At 36.5% G+C, this 17,141-nt stretch overlaps 1 protein-coding gene across 1 annotated transcript in view; it reads left to right on the forward strand.

The window, feature by feature from the left end:
* Window positions 1-17,141, forward strand: part of SPDYA (speedy/RINGO cell cycle regulator family member A) — a 42,136-nt gene that overhangs the window by 23,769 nt on the left and 1,226 nt on the right. Inside the window, exon 6 of the mRNA XM_036262813.1 lies at window positions 7,735-8,032. Within this exon, the coding sequence (XP_036118706.1) occupies window positions 7,735-8,032 (298 nt within the window). The remainder of the gene's footprint in view (window positions 1-7,734; window positions 8,033-17,141) is intronic.

The raw sequence follows: 17,141 nt of genomic DNA on the forward strand, positions 1-17,141 counted from the left end.
CATATTTCATTATCTAGTAGATATTTCAAACTTAACATGCCAAAAATTGAATTTTGATTTCCCCACATAGACTTCCAAACCAGTTCCTCCTGCAGTCTTCCTTCTACATGTTAATAAATGGTAACTTTATCCTTCTAGTTGTTCAGGCCAAAAAACTGTCACCCTAGACTTTTTTTTGTATCCATATCTTTTAAAAATATTCCGTTTCCTGCCATTTCTCACCTCCTCGACCACTAAAACCTACTTTGAATGTTATCTCTTGCTTCAATTATTGCCATAACTTTCAAGTAGTCTCTCTTATAACCTTTTTTCCCTGTAGTCTATTCTTCATACACCAGCCAGGATAAATCTTTTACAAGGTAAGTCAAATCATGATTTCTCTACTCAAAAGTCTTGAGGGCCCTGGCTGGTGTGGCTCAGTTGGTTGAGTGTCGTCTGGTGAACCAGGGGGTTGCCCATTCGATTCCCCCATCAGGGCAAATGCCTGGGGACATGTAGGAGGCAGCCAATCGATATTCAATGTCTTGCATTGATGTTTCTCTCTCCTTGTCCTTCCCTCTCTAAAAATCTTAAAAAAAAAAAAAAAAGGCCTCGGGGCCTCCCATCTCACACAGAGTAAAAGACAAAGTCCTTATCATGGCTCTACATGATCTGCCAACTCTCCTCATCTCTTTGACTTCATCTTTCATCCTTGCTCACTCCACTGCAGCCACAGTGGCCTCCTTGCTGTTCTCATACACATCAAGGGCACTCCCACCTCAAGGTCTTTGTATTTGCCATTTCCATGACCTGGTTTCCCCCCAGATATTAGTATGTTTCACTTCCTCACTTCATTTAGGACTCTGCTTAAATGTTACCTCATAGAAACCTTTCCTGCCCACTTTATATAGAGTATCTCACTCAGTAGAATAAATAGAAGAGTCTAGAAATAAACCCTCACATTTATGTTCAATTGAATTTTGACAAGAGTACCAAGAAAATTCAATAGGGAAAGAAGATTCTTTTAACAAATGGTACTGGTACAACTAGATATCCACATGCAAAAGAATGCAGTTGGACCTCTACTTTATTTCATATAAAAAAAAAACCAAAAAACTAACTCAACATGTATCAAAGACCTAACTGTAAGAACTAAAAACTATAAAACTCTTAAAACATAGAGCTAATTCTTTATAAACTTGGATTAGTTTTCTTAGATACAATACCAAAAGCACAAGCAGCCCTGGCCATTTGGCTAAGCGGTTGGAGTATTGGCCTGGGACTAGAGAGTCCCAGGTTCGATTCCTGCTAGGGGCACATACCAAAAAGAAAAAAGCACAAGCAACAAAATAAAATATAGACAAAATGGATATCATCAAAGTTTAAAACTCATCCTCCAAAGGAGACACCATCAAGAAAGAAAAGACAACCCACAAAATGGGAGAAAATTTTTACAAATCACCAGTCTGATAAGGGACTTGGATCTACAATATAAAAAGAGCTCTTACAAGTCAATAATAAAAAGGAAACCCAATTTAAAAATGTGCAAAGGATCTGAATAGGCATTTCTCCAAAGAAAATACACAAATAGGCAAAAAAAAACACATGAACAGATGCTCAACATTAGCCATCAGAGAAATGCAAAATCAAAATCTCAAGAAATAACACTTCACACCCACTAGGATGGCCACCATAAAAAGACAGATAATTACATGTGTTGGAAAGAATGTGGAGAAATTCAAATCCTCAAACACTTCTGTTGGGAATGTAAAATGGTGTAGTTGCTTTGGAAAACAGTCTGGCAGTTCCTCAAAAAGCTGAACACAGTTCCATATGACTCAGCAATTCCATTCCTAGTTAAATAGCTAAGAAATGAAGACTATGTCTACAAAACTTGTACATAAATGTTCACAGCAGCATTATTTATAATAGAAATGTCCAGAAACTAATGAATAGATAAACAAAATATGCTCTATCCATACAATAATATATTACTTGGAAATTAAAAGGAGTGAAGTACTGATACATGCTATATCATGGATAAAACATGAAAACATTATGCTAAGTGAAAGAAGCCAGTCACAAAGGACCACACATTGTATGATTCTCTTTATATAAATGTCTGAAATAGACCAAAAGAGATTGGAAGTAGATTAGTGGTTGCTAGGGGCTGAGGGAGGAAAGAATGGGATGTGACTGCTGTCTTTATAGAATGATAAAAATGTTCTTAAATTGACTGTGGTAATTAATGGTTGTGTAACTATGAGTATACTAAAAGCCATTAAATTGTACACTTTAAATGGGTGAATTGTATGGTACTTGTACAATAAGGCTGTTAAAATAAGAAGTACCATACCACTATTAGTATTCTTTTTCCTGTTTTTCTTCATAGCACTTAACTACCATATAACATACTCTTTTTACTTATTTATCTTGCTAATGTCTATTTCCCTCTAATTGAATATAAATCCCAAGAGGGCAGGGTCTGTACTTTGTTCTTACTGTATCTCCACTGCCTAGAACAGTGCTTGGCATATAGTAGATACTCAGCAAATATTGCTAACTGACAGAATGGTTGAAACTTAAAGCTTCCAATTCTTTTTCATACCAGTTTATCCATGAAATAGGAAAAAAAAAAAAAAAACTTTAAAACAATTGTTCACTGAGCTCACTTAGCCCTTACTTTAGTGGCAGATAGATACGCTATTTTCTTTTTTCTCTTCCAACCAGGTATACTTCGATCATGTTGGTATATAGGAAAGGTAACTACCTAGTAGAATTTTATCCTGTTCTCTTAAGTATTCATTCAACAGCTAATTTATGAGGAAGACACCAAGTTTAGTGTTTATTATAAAAAACTGTTACATTATCCTTGTCCTGAAGTTTGCTGCATTAAAGTAGCAAGACATGCTTAGAAATTTTGTTAAGTACTCTATGCATTTGTTATTGAGAGCCTGGTACTGCCAAGTCGTTTCTTTAGTTCCACATCATAAAATAGACCTGGGAGGATAGTAGCTAGAAAGTAGTTTATAATAATAATATTCTACATTTGCATTATACTTTATAAATTCAGAAATATTTTCAAATATCCTCACAAAAATGCCTGTGAGGGTTGTAGATTTCTCATTTTAAGGCTGATGAAACTGAGCACCAACAAGGCTGAGATTTACTCAAGATCTACATTAATTGTCAGAGAACTTGACTGATGACTAATGACTTCACAGTGTTCTGTTTTCTCTGACATCTAGCTTCCACCTCTCATTGATTAGTTTAGAAAATGCATTTACTTCTGTTATGTTATTTTTTCTCAGGAATTAAACAGTATAAGTATTCTCCATTTTACATATGGAGAAACTGGCATAGAAAGGTTGTGACTAGTTCATGGTCATTCAGTTAATAAGTGGCAGGGCCAGCTAGAACTTAAATTCAGCACTATTTCTATTATACACCACTGTCAAAAGAACTTATTCTCTTCTTTGAGATAATGTGAATTTTGTATCTTGTCTCCTATTATTTAAACCCTGGCTACTGCAGAGAAGCTAAGAGCCAACTTTTATCCTTAACCACATTAACTCTTGCCCTTTATTACTGACATGTCTGCCTTCCCACTTTAGGTATATTTTCCCTTTTGTGTCCTAGTTTAATGAAAATTTTATTTGCTCTTTTTTTCAACTGCCTCATATCCTTTTTTTGGAAAGAGATGAAGTATGATTAAGTTGACAGGTGTATGTAAGGCTTCTCCAAAAGAGAATAAAGATTATTTCAACCTACTTACTCTGATCTTCTTACAAACATCTTATCTTTTTGGACATCAGCTTCTCTGAGGAGGAATTTATTTAGATTGGTAATAGCTTAATTTCTAGGTTGGTTCACAGATTATGGAGGATGCCAATCTGATGAGAAAGAGTTAAACCCTGGTAGCAGTTTTATCAAGAGGAAGCTTTATTCTTATTATGTACTCTGGCCTAGATGGCACAGTATTGTCATAGCTGGTTTCTCTGTCAGCTATGACTTGGTTTTACATTAGGAATTTAGAAAGAAAGCAATGATGTGATATAAGCAACGTTATGAACAAAATAATCCAATGACCGTATGCAGAGAGACCAATGCTAGAGAAGGGTGGGTGCTAGAGACTGCTACACTTGCTGTAGATCAGGAAGCAAGGTGTAAACCTAATGCCAAAGAAACATCAATGTTACAAAGTTATTATTATTTGGTGACCAGTTGAATATAGGGCATATAGGAAAGGGAACTGTCAGAGTTTCAAACTTACATAACAAAAAGAGTGATGGGTTCCATAATGCAAACTGGTTTATTGGGAAGATAAGGAATGTGGTATTAGACATGAATTTAAGGTGATAATCGGATAATTAAGTGAATTGTCCACAGGTCCACATAAAATGAGTCATCACATGCAAGTGATGTATAAGACTAGGTAGAGAAGATAAGAGATCCAAGGTGACAATAATATTCTTTTGAGCATTTGCCAGGCACTGTTCTAAGTACCCACATGTACTAACACACAATTCTTAGTGAGCTAGGTCATCCCACGTGAGGAAATGGAAGCATAGAGAGGCTAATGACTTCTCCAAGGTTACAGTCAGTAAAGCAGCATACCAGTATTCAAACCCAGGCAATCCGACTCCAGAGTCAGTGTTATTAAGACTTAAATTATACTACCTCTTGAGGTTACAGAGAAGATAATGTATAGAAATCAAACACAAAAAATAACAGGAGGCCAAGTATTTTATTTTAAATATGTTTTCATTGATTTTTTTAGAGAGGAAAGGAGAGAGAGAGAAACATCGATGTGAGAGAGATACATCCATTGGCTGCTTCCTGCATGCCTCCTCCTGGGGATTGAGCCCAAAATTGAACCAGGACTTCTCAGTCCATGGAAGGACACTCAATCCACTGAGCCACACTGGCTGGGCAAGTATTGTATTTTAGAAACATCCACCAAAGACACCAAAAAAAAAAAAAAAAATCTCTAAAAATGACAGAAGACTAAGATAAAGTAAAAACTAGGAAAATATTTTTAGTAGGTCAAACACTAATGCTTCAACAAAGTCACTTTCATATAATCATAGAATTTGATGACTAAGTGACCTGTTTTCTAACACATAAAAGACACCTTTCCCAGTGGTTAGAGCATCGGCCCTTGCACCAAAGGGTCATGGGTTCGATTCCTGGTCAAGGGAACATACCTGGGTTGCAGGTTTGATTCCTAGCCCGTCAGGTGCGTTAGGGAGGCAATAAATCGATGTGTCTCACATCAGTGTTTCTCTCCACCCCCTTGTTGCTCTCTCCCCCTCCTTCCCTTCTGCTCTAAAAATTAATGGAAAATATATTCTCGGGTGAGGATTAAAAAAAAGACACCTTATGGCCCAGAAAGTTCATTAATTTGCCTAAGGCCATAGAGCTAATAGAATCGAGACCAAAATCCTGCTGTCTTGACCCTGGTACAGTTTTCTTTTTAACTCATTATCACAGTACCATTCTAATTTGTGTATAAAATGTGTTTAGATTATGCCATAATATATATTTAAAAGTAAACAAGTGCATGTACATTCATTTTTCTAGCTGAGTTAGCATGTGGTGAGACAATGATTATAAGCATAGCTTACTGCAGAATAGTCTACCAAACCTATTTTGTATCCTTTACTTTATTACTTCCCTCTGCTCTTCTCATTAGACTTTGCTATAATATTTCTGTAAAAGTCAACGTTAGTGAAGGTTCATAATGTCAGTGGCCTCTAGTCCTTATTTTTTATCATTAGAAATATTTAATGACTGCATAATATTCTGCGGAGGGCATTTAATAGAGAGGGATATGAGAAACTATTCCTTCACAGAGAGGGCTTTCAGGAGAATAGATTGCATGCATAAAAGGATATATCTGAGTACTAGATGCTTATATGCTAAAAGTCCTAATATAGCATTAACAATAAAACAAGAAAATCTGAAAGCTAAAGTTTTTAGAAAAGGGGGACTTAATGCTGTGCATTGAGGGAAAGGTAGCACTAAGACAAAGGGAGAGGGCAATCCAGATATGGGAAATAAAGACATTGAAGTGTTAAGGAAAAATAGTAGATAAATATAGTCCAGCCAGTGTGTCTCAGTGGTTGAGCGTTGACCCATGCATCGGTTCAATTTCCGGTCAGGGCACATGCCCAGGTGGTGGGCCAAATCCCTAGTGGGGGGCATGCAGGAGGTGGCCAATCCATGTTCTCTCTCATTGATGTTTCTCTCTCTCCCTCTCACTTCTTCTCTGTGTAAAATCAATAAAGGAAAAAAATAGTAGATAAATATAGAAGGAATAAGAAATTCTGATATTCTGCTTTCTCTCTTAGGTAGCTCTGAAGCTAGTTTCATATTGTTATAGATATGTTTATAGAGTTAATACCTTTATTTACTTCTACCTTTTTAAATGTGTGTAACTTTATTACATGTCTTTGGTTGAAAACTTTTTGAAGAAGTGAATTATAAAATCAATCCTAAAATATACTTTTTAAACATTAGCGTAGCTAGTAATTCTTTATGCTATTATCTTGGGGAAGGCTACAGAAATCCCATTTTCTGAAGGGATTGTTCTCAATCTGGGGGTTTTAAGGTATTCATTTTTAACAGCAAAAGCCTTTTTTCTTCCCGAATAATATTTTACACACAATCCCCCAAATTGAGCTGCTCTGCCTGCTCTATTTCCCTCCTAGGGAATCCTCTTTGGACCTGCCCCAAATATAGTCTGTGAAATCTCACGGCTCCTCAAAAACAGTTTCAAAATCACTGGTCTGGACAATTAATAGGGCACTGTCTAACTCTTAAATTTTACAATTTTCATTTACCTTGGGTCACTGATAACTGCAACTAAACATTTTTGTTTAGAAGTAGCATTCTGCTTTGGGGTTTTAGACATCATGAGGTCAGCATATAGGTAGGCTTTCCTAGCTTGACTTCTTAAATAGCTACCATTTGCCAGTTGCTTATAATATGAGACAGATTTTACACATATCTAACCCTCAAAACAATCCTATGAGGAAGATAATATTCCCATTTTAGACATAAAGAAATTGAGCCTCAGAAAGGTTAAGTAACTTGCCCAGTATCATACAGGTAGCAAGTGGCAGAACCAGCATAAGAAACTAAGTCTATCCTGATTCTAAAGGCAGTATTTTATCTAACAAACCTTAGACAACAATGCCTAATATGTAGTGAGGAATGTTTAGTGCTTTATAAATAATTCAGTCCTAGAAACAACCCTCTAAAATAGACACGTTCTCTTCATGTTACAGATGGGGAAACTGAGGAACAGAAAGGTTAAGTAACTTACCTGTGTTCTTACCATATCCCTTGCCATAATTGCAAATGTCTTAAGATTAGCCTAACATATGTAGTTGGAAACCTCAATTAAACATATTCTTTTCAGCCAAGTATATTCCAAAGTTGTTAATTGTTTTGGGATAACTATTGTTTTTCACAAATTTAAAATAATCAGAATTGAAAAGCCTGGAAGGTTGCTTCAGCCCTATTTCCTATTTGAAATAATATAAATACTTTCAATTATTGTCTTAAGGATCCAAGCAATGAATCACTTTATAGGTAAAAATTACCATATCTGGAGATGCTTTGTTTTTCAACATTTGAAACTTCAATTTATAAATCTAGTTTTAGAGGAGATAGCTGTTCTTAAGTTATAATTTTTGTACTTAATTTTAAAAATTTATTGAAATTCTAAAAGAAAGCTTTCCACTATAGGTTATGGCCATTGCTCCAACCCATTATATATGGCAACGAGAACGCTCTGTGCATCACAGTGGAGCTGTTAGAAACTACAACAGAGATGAAGTTCAGCTGCCCCGGGGACCTAGTGCTACACCGGTAGATTGCTCACTCTGTGGTAAAAAAGGAAGATATGTTAGACTGGGATTGTCTTCATCATCATCTTTATCAAGTGATACAGTAGAGGTGATGGAAAAACATTCTCAGGAATCACACAACCCATTCTCAATGGGCACAGTAGTTGATCCTTCTCGAGCTTATAGCTATTCTCAAGGTATGATTTAGTGATATGTCAGAATTAGATTTATGAAAGTTATTAATAAATCCAAGTTAGTTATTGACCTACAGGCAGTGATCATAACATACACTACAATAATATGAGTTAAATTAGTATTGAAAGTTTTCCCCTTTTCAGTTACTTTTTGTCTTGTTACTGTTTTTGTTGGTAACTTACGTAAACTAAAACATTTTTAATGTGATTTATGTTAAAGTGAAACCTAATCACCATGGCTCTCAAGTATTTTAAGTATTAAGTATTTTACGAGCTTTTGAAATGTTTATTCAAAAGAAGTTTTAAGAAGAAAATAAATGTACTTATAATCTCATCATCTAGTTTTATCAGTGATTAACTATTGGTTTTCTTCTATACTTTTTTTTTTGTTTTAAAAGTTTAATTAGGACTATACTATAAAGTTGAAAAGGAAACACAGAAGTCCTTTGTCTTACCCCTTCTTTTTTCCTACACACTTTAAAAAATTGAGATATGTCCTGGCCGGTTTGGCTCAGCGGTTAGAGCGTCGGCCTGTGGTCCAGAGAGACCCGGGTTCGGTTCCCGCGAAGGGCATGTACCTCGGTTGCAGTTAGTCCCCGGCCCTGGTTGGTTGTGCGGGTGGCAGCCACTCGATGTGTCCCTTTCACGTCGAGGTTTCTCTCTCTCTCTCTCTCTCCCTCCCATTCTATCTGAACAAAAAATGGAAAAATGTCCTCAGGCGAAGATAAAAAACAAAATTGAGATATAATTGACATATAACATTGTATTAGTTTTGGGTATACAATGTGATTTGATATGTATATATTGCAAAACAATTACCACAAGTTTAGTTAACATTCACCACCACATAGTTACAATTCTTCTCTTATGATGAGAACTCTGAATATCTGTTCTCTTAGTAACTTCCAAATATACAGTACAGCCCTGGCCAGTTTGGCTCAGCGGTTAGAGCGTCGGCCTGCGGTCCGGAGAGACCCGGGTTCGGTTCCCGCTAAGGGCACGTACTTCGGTTGCAGTTTGTCCCCGGCCCTGGTTGGTCGTGCGGGTGGCAGCTACTCGATGTGTCCCTTCACGTCGATGTTTCTCTCTCTCTCTCCCTCCCACTCTATCTGTACAAAAATAAATAAATAAATATACAGTACAGTATTGTTAACTGTAGTTACCATGCTGTACATTACATTCCCAGGACTTAATTTATCTTATAACTGGAAGTTTGTACCTTTTGACCACCGTCATCCATTTTGCCCACCCGCCCCCCTCACCCCTGCCTCTGGAGACCACCAGTAGGTACTCTATGAGTTCAATTTAGTTTTTTTGTTTTTTCTTTAGCTTCCACGTATAAGTGAGATCACGTGGTATCTGTCTCTCTTTGTCTAACATTTCATTTGGCATCATGCCCTCAAGGTCCATCCACGTTGTCGAAAATGGCAGGATTCCCCCCTCCCCACAATATTCCATTGTATACTTATGTCATGCTTCCTTTATCCATTCATCTGTCAATGGACACAGACTGTTTCCATGTCTTGACTATTGTAAATAATGCAGTAATAAACATGGGGGTGCAGATGTCTTTTCAAGGTAGTGATTTTATTTCCTTCAGATAAATACCCAGTAGTGATATTGCTGGATATGGCAGTTCTATTTCTAATTTTTTAAGGAGACTCCATATTGTTTTCCATAGTGGCTGTGCCAATTTACATTACCACCAACAGAGTACAAGGGTTCCCTTTTCTCCACACCCTCACCAACACTTATTTTGTGTCTTTTTTGATAATAGCTATTCCAGATATCTCATTATGGTTTTGATTTGCATTTCCCTGATAATTAGTGATGTTGAACACCTTTTCATGTACTTGTTGGCCATTTGTATGTCTTCTTTTGAAAAATGTTCATCTCCTATGTCCATTTTTAAATTAGTTTGGTTTTTTTTCCTATTGAGTTGTATGAGTTCTTTATATATTTTGAATATTAGCTCCCTATCAGATATATAATTTGCAAGCATTTTCTTCTATTCCGTAGGTTGCCTTTTCACTTTGTTGAAAGTTTCCTTTGCTATAAGCTTTTTAGTTGATGTCTCACTGTTTATTTTTGCCTCTTTGCTTTTGGCATTTAAAAAAAGAAGAATTGCCAAGACCTATGCCAAGCTTACCTCCTGAGTTTTATGGTTTCAGATCTTACATATAAGTCTAATGCTAGCAGATTTTTGTGCATGGCGTAAGAAAGACAGTGGTCCTGTTTAACTCTTTTGCAGTGTTTCCAATACCATTATCCTTTCCCAATTGCACATATAGTCTTGGCTCCTTTGTTGTAAATTAATTGACCATAGATGTGTGGGTTTATTTCTGGGCTCTATTCTGTTCCATTGATCTAAGTGTCTGATTTTATGCCAATATGATATTATATTGATTACTATAGCTTTGGAATACTATACACGTTTTCTACTTTCTATTTTAAAAAAATAAAACCATACTATATCTAGGCCTGCTTTTTTTTTCACTTATCATAAAAACATTTCCCCATATAATTATTTAGGCTTTGAAAACCTTATTTTAAAATCATGACATGGTACAAGTACCATAATTTATTTGCATACTTCATTTTTGTTGGGATTTAAGTGGTTTTGAACAGTGGTATTTTATATAAGAAAATAATCATACAAACCAGAAATACATTTAGTCAATCATACAAATTTTTATTTAAATTATATTGATAAAGGTATAGTATTTCTCTGACATTTCTCAATTTGAAACAGAACCAGAATAGTATTCTACTAGCAGTGATCCTTTTAACTTCTTATAAAGCCTTTCTTCCAAATTTTCACCCATCCAAAGACAGAACTGACAGATTTCTTATGGTTCTTTCTAACTTTATGAAACCCACATTATTTCAGAATTTCACCAATTTTTTTTTTTACCTAATCCTTATGAGATTAACAGTGGCCACTGAAGTTTTACTTAAAGAGAAACTAGAATCTTAAGATTCTTGAAGAAAGTAGGGGTCATGTCTCAGTCATTCTTCCATTTCCTGGTCTTAGTAATCACTACACAAACTTGATGAAATATGTATGTAGTTTATTCCCTTGCAACACCTCCAAGCATAATTTTTATTGGTTCACTCAGATTTGAAGGTAAATAGGGTCAACCATAGGATAAATACAATAAGAATTTATTTCTAGCATCCCTCCCCTCTTTCCCAATTTGTTTTACCTATGTTCTTTGATCCTTGTAATAGGTAAGATTTACTAGATATTTAAAATGTTCCAGGCAATGTGTTAAGCATTTTACATTATAATCTTATTTATTTATTTTTATTAATTTTTTAATTTTTTTTGTTACAGATGTTACTTTTTTACCCCATTGACACCCTCCTCCCGACCCCCACCCCCGCCCCGTCCCTAGCTTTGTTGTCCATGTCCATTGGTTATGCATACATGCACATAAGTTCTGTGGTTTATCTCTTCCCAAGCCCCCAACCCCTCTTCTGAGGGCTGTCAGTCTGTGCCCTACTTCCATGTTTCTGGGTCTACCGTATTCCTCAGACTATTATGTTCATTATATTCCATATATAAGTGAGATCATGTGGTATTTGTCTTTTTCTGCTTGGCTTATTTCACTTAGGATAATACTTTCCAGGTCCCTCCATGTCATCTCAAAGGATAAGAGATCTTTCTTTCTTACAGCTGCATAGTACTCCATTGTGTATATGTACCACAGCTTTTTTATCCATTCATCTACTGATGGACACTTGGGCTGTTTCCAGAACTTAGCTATTGTAAATAGTGCTGCTATGAACATAGGGGTACATAATTCTTCCTGATTGGTGTTTCAGGCTTCTTACGGTATATTCCTAGAAGCGGGATCACTGGGTCAAATGGAAGTTCAATTTTTAATTTTTTGAGGTAACACCATATTGTTTTCCATAGTGGCTGCACCAGTCTGCATTCCCACCAGCAGTGTACTAGAGTCCCCTTTTCTCCACATCCTCGCCAACACTTGTTTGATGATTTGTTGATGGCGGCCATTCTGACAGGTGTGAGGTGATACCTCATTGTTGTTTTAATTTGCATCTCTCAATCATCAAAATGGAAAGGCAACCCACTGTATGGGAGAACATCATTGCAAATGATATATGAGATAAGGGGTTAATTTCCAATATATAGAGAGTGCTCATACAACTCAACAAAAGGAAGATGAACCCAATTAAAAAATGGGCAGAGGAGCTGAATAGACACCTCTCCAAACAGGACATACAAATGCCCAAGAGACATATGAAGAAATGCTCAACATCATAATCTTATTTAAAATTCACGGCCAACCCTAAGGTAAATCCTTTTATCTCCACTTTGCAGATAAAGCAATTGAGGCTTAGAGAGGTTAAACAATTTGTCGAAGGTGGTGGAGTGACATTTGAACTCAGATCTGATTCTAGACAAGAGCCTGAATTCCTAACTATTATGCTTTACTACCCCCTTTGATGAAATCCTGCCTTTGTGGTAAAAATAAGCTGCCACACAAGTCTTTCAGCAGACTACTAAGGACTAAAGAATGGTGAAAGCATTAAGTAAGAACCAAGTCCCCAATGAAAGGTTATATGGAGTGAATTGGGAGAGAATGTCAACCACAATTTAAACAGATATTAATAGAAAGCAGAACAGACACATTATATTTTATTCAAACTAGCTCCTGTAGATATCAAGAGTACTAACAGTATATTTTAGGCTTTGGTATCTCAACAGGAAATCAGTGCACCCAGGGAATAGGGCTCTGCCAGTCAGCTTGCTTTGAAGAAAAAAAAAAAAAAAGCAGGTCTTTGAGGGATTGTGGATGAAAAGTACAGCACTTAACTTAGGGAGTTGTAAATCGAACTGTGCCTTCACCCTGTCCCTTGATGAAAGCCTTGAAGCCTGGTTTAGGATGCACAGGCCCTATACAGGAAGAAACAGGTATTTACTCGTCAATTGTTTTTTTCAGAGTATTGACTCTAGAATAAATGTTAAGGCCTTTTGTTTCAGGATGACAGAGGGTAGAAAATACAAAGAAAATTATTCATACACTTAAACATTTACATTTATTTTCCCTCAAAAGGCTTAACAAGGGAGTGATCTATTTGGGGGAAGGGAGAGTAAAAAGGGGAGGGTGGTTTAAGGGTAACACAATGTTATCAGGAGCAATGGTCAGACTCTCACTGCCTCAGCAGCTGCTGATTCCCTGTAGTGACCTCTGCTAGCAAAATTTTCTTCCTCCTATCAACATGAAGGTGGTTGGAATCACTGAACAGTTTGTGGTTGCAGAAAATTAAGTTCAGTACTCTCCAAGAGACACAAAGAACTGATGCTCTGCTCCAGGCTTTTATGCTAAAACTTAGCAATAGGTGGCTACCAATGCTTTCCTCTTTCTTTCAAACACAAGCAACTAACTACTCACTTTTCAGGTAAAACATGTTTTTCTACCTTTAAAATTCTTTCCTCAAACCAAAGTGTTCAAAAAACAAGTTTTATATAAACATGTTTATGACATTAAGAACAAAGTATTTTTCATTTTGACAAGGCTAGGGGGGATAGAAGAGGCATTCTTTACAAATTTAGATAACATCACAATCATTAATCATGTGGTAGGCACTTTATAAAGATAAAGTCTTATTTAACTCCTGACCTGTCCCTCCAAAATCTTTGAGTGGCATTATGATACTCATTTTAATGATGAAACAAACTCAGAAATGTCACAGTTGCAAGGTAAAACAACAGCAACAACAAAAACAGCAAGATGGGAACCCAGTTTTAGCTGAATATACTGCATATTTTTATACTAACTAAACTAGTTGACCCTTAAGCAACGTGGGTTTGAACAGCATGGGTCCACTTATGTGTGTGGCTTTTTCTTTCAATAAATACAGTAAATGTATTATCCTTACAATTTTCTTAACATTTTTTCTCCAGCTTACTTTAATAATACAGTATATAATACATATAATATATAAAATGTGTTAAGTGTTTGTTATTGGTAAGGCTTCCCAGTCAACAGTAGACAATTAGTACAGTCTGTCCTTGTTTCCACTGATTCCTAACCCTGGATTGAAAATACTATTTCAATCTGCAGTTGAATCGTGGATGTGAAACCTGCAGACACAAAGGGCCGACTGTAGTTAGGTTAAGTTTTTGGGAAATCAAAAGTTATACCTGGATTTTTGACTGTATGGGGGGTCGGCACCCCTAACCCCCACATTGTTAGAAAGTCAACTATACATTGTTTCTCTTTACCTTATGCTGTCTTAAGCCTTATGACACGTAGGCTAGTCATCTGAAACTTGGATATGTATTAGTATGTATTACCTAATGACTCCTCAGATTATAGAGTGAAGCCAAGGAAAAAAACAATATACCGAACATTAGTCCTGAGTCTTATAGGCAGGCATGGGACGACATAATTTATATAATCTAAAACCAAATCATTTTTCCTCAAAAATCCTTCTTTGAACTTTATTTTTGTCACAACTATTCTAGTCATCCAGGTTTAAAATCCTTACACTTAAGTCATAATCAGGGCTTATAAATTAGTTATGTGATAAGGGCAATGCTAATTATATGATCAACATTTAGGAGCACAAAAGACTCCATAATTCCGTGGGTTGAGAGACTTAGTGAAGGCTTTTCAGAGGAAGTATATGAGCTGGTTATTGATTGAGTCCAGTTTTTCCCAGAGAAGTAAGAAAAAGTTTCTGAATAGAGGATAAAAATTTGAAATAATAGAGCTTTCCTGCTACATCCAATAAATTACCAGCTTATTTGGTTCTTCTTTCACAAATATATTTTTTTACATTTGCCTCCTTTCCTCGCCTTATTATTGTTTATTACTACCTCATAGTTGTATACTATGTGCTACTATGAAATATTTTAAGTTTTTTCCTTCCTTTAAACACTCAGATACCACTAAAAGATTAACTTTTAAAAATTATCTCCTTTTACATGACAATGGAACCTTCAAAAGTTCTCTATTGCCTCTGAAGTATCAAGTTTAAACTTAAGGTCTTCCACAATCCTAGAAGCTATACACTTAAAGGTTCCTCGAGACAACCAAGGCAACAGATGAAATAATACATGATCAAGTGTAGGCTTAAACTGCAAACTGCCCCGCCGGTGTGGCTCAGTGGCTTGAGCATTGTTCCATGGACTGAGAGGTCCCGGTTCCATTCCCAGTCAGAGCACAAACCCAGGTTTCAAGCTTGATCCCCTGTAGGGCACGTGCAAAAGGCAGTCAATAAGTCTCTCTCTTAAAAAAAAAACCACAAAACACCAGCAAACTTGAATCGACCATATCATATACTTGGTAAAAAAAAAAAAGGCCAGGGCCCCTGGCAGGCCCTGGGAAGACAGCTGTAAGTCATTCACAAATCTTTAGTTCACAGTACTAGAGACAGACATAAACACAGAAATCTAACTTTAGAAGAAGGTATCTGTCCTGTTAAGTTAGACTGTAAACATGCTTAGTGTTTGATGGAGAGATGGGGAAAGGACTTAAGCTAGACTTTGATTAACTATATACATAAATGTTTATTTGCTTATGTAATCTGGTTGTCAACTCAAAGTTAGAATGGACACTGTCAGAGAGGTCTTGTTCAATTCAACATCTACTGAGCACAGTGTACTAAACAGAAACTATTTTACATGAAATAGGAGTAGAAGGCACAACTTTTCTTTGCTCTTAAGCCAGCACCTTCTCCAATAGTATAATTAAGGTCTGCATTCAAAACAATAAATGAAAGAACTTTGCTGCTAAACAGAAGGGCAGAAGAAAAGGGAATATTCCATGATGGGATTTAAATGTGTACTTCAGAGCTTCTATCAAGCCATTATTGTACTAGTGTTCAGATACTTACCATACAGAAATATAGTACTAGAACAGTCAGTCAGTCCTTCAAATGCAGCCAGAATGATTTCTTTCAAAACAATTCTAAGCATGTTATCCCTTCATTAAATCTTCAGTGCTACCCCATTTTTCATAGGATAGACAAACTCTTTCACAGGTCTATAAAATCCTGTATAGCCTGACCCTTACCTATCTTTCCAGTTTGTTCCACTCAACCCCAACATCACTGGTCTTTTTGTTCTCATTTTCCCCACTGTAACTCCTACTTACCATTCAGGTCTCAGCTCAGTTGTCCTTCACAGGTAATTACTAAACTACAGCAAAACCCCTATTACAGCACCCTGTCTTTCTTTGGAGCATATATAACAGTTTTAGTTTTAATCATGTAAGTTTAGTTTTAGTTTTATATTTATATGATTAATGTCTAACTCTACCATAGACTATAAAGTCTAAAGGCAGAGATTTTAGGTTAAAAATTTCCACATAATGAAAATTCTGTAAAATGTTATTTAGAATGTATATATTATTTTAAACAGTTCTAGGTAAGGGATCATTCCAGGCATAGCATTTATCCTCCCAGGCATTCCTACTTTAATTAATTAATTAATTTATTTATTTAAAAATCCTCATCCGAGGATATTTTTTTCTATTTATCTTCAGATAGATTGGGAGGGAGGGAGAGGGAAAGAGAGAGAGAGAGAGGAACATTGATGTGAGAGAGACACATTGACTGGTTCCCTCCCACATGACCCTGACAAGGGCTGGGGACAAACCACAATCGAGGTACATGTCCTTAATCAGAATCAAACCCGAGATTCATTGGTCCATGGGCCAACAGTCTAATCGCTGAGCCAAACCGGTCAGGGCAGCATTACTACTTTAAAACCTATAAAATATCTATGTTTAAACAACAACCTAGCCACTCTAAACATTTGTTTATCTGTAAAATATGGATAACCTTAAAAATGAACAATACAGCCCTGGCCGACTGGGCTCAGCGGTTAGAGCATTGGCCTGTGGTCCAGAGAGACCCGGGTTCAGTTCCCGCAAAGGGCGCGTACCTCGGTTGCAGTTAGTCCCCGGCCCTGGTTGGTTGTGCAGGTGGCAGCCACTCGATGTGTCCCTTTCACGTCGAGGTTTCTCTCTCTCTCTCTCTCTCTCTCTCTCTCTCCCTCCCTCCCTCCCTCCCATTCTATCTGAACAAAAAATGGAAAAATGTCCTCGGGTGAGGATAAAAAAAATAATAATAA

This window comes from Molossus molossus, unplaced genomic scaffold (assembly GCF_014108415.1).
Source record: "Molossus molossus isolate mMolMol1 unplaced genomic scaffold, mMolMol1.p scaffold_m16_p_15, whole genome shotgun sequence".
NCBI lineage: Eukaryota > Metazoa > Chordata > Mammalia > Chiroptera > Molossidae > Molossus > Molossus molossus.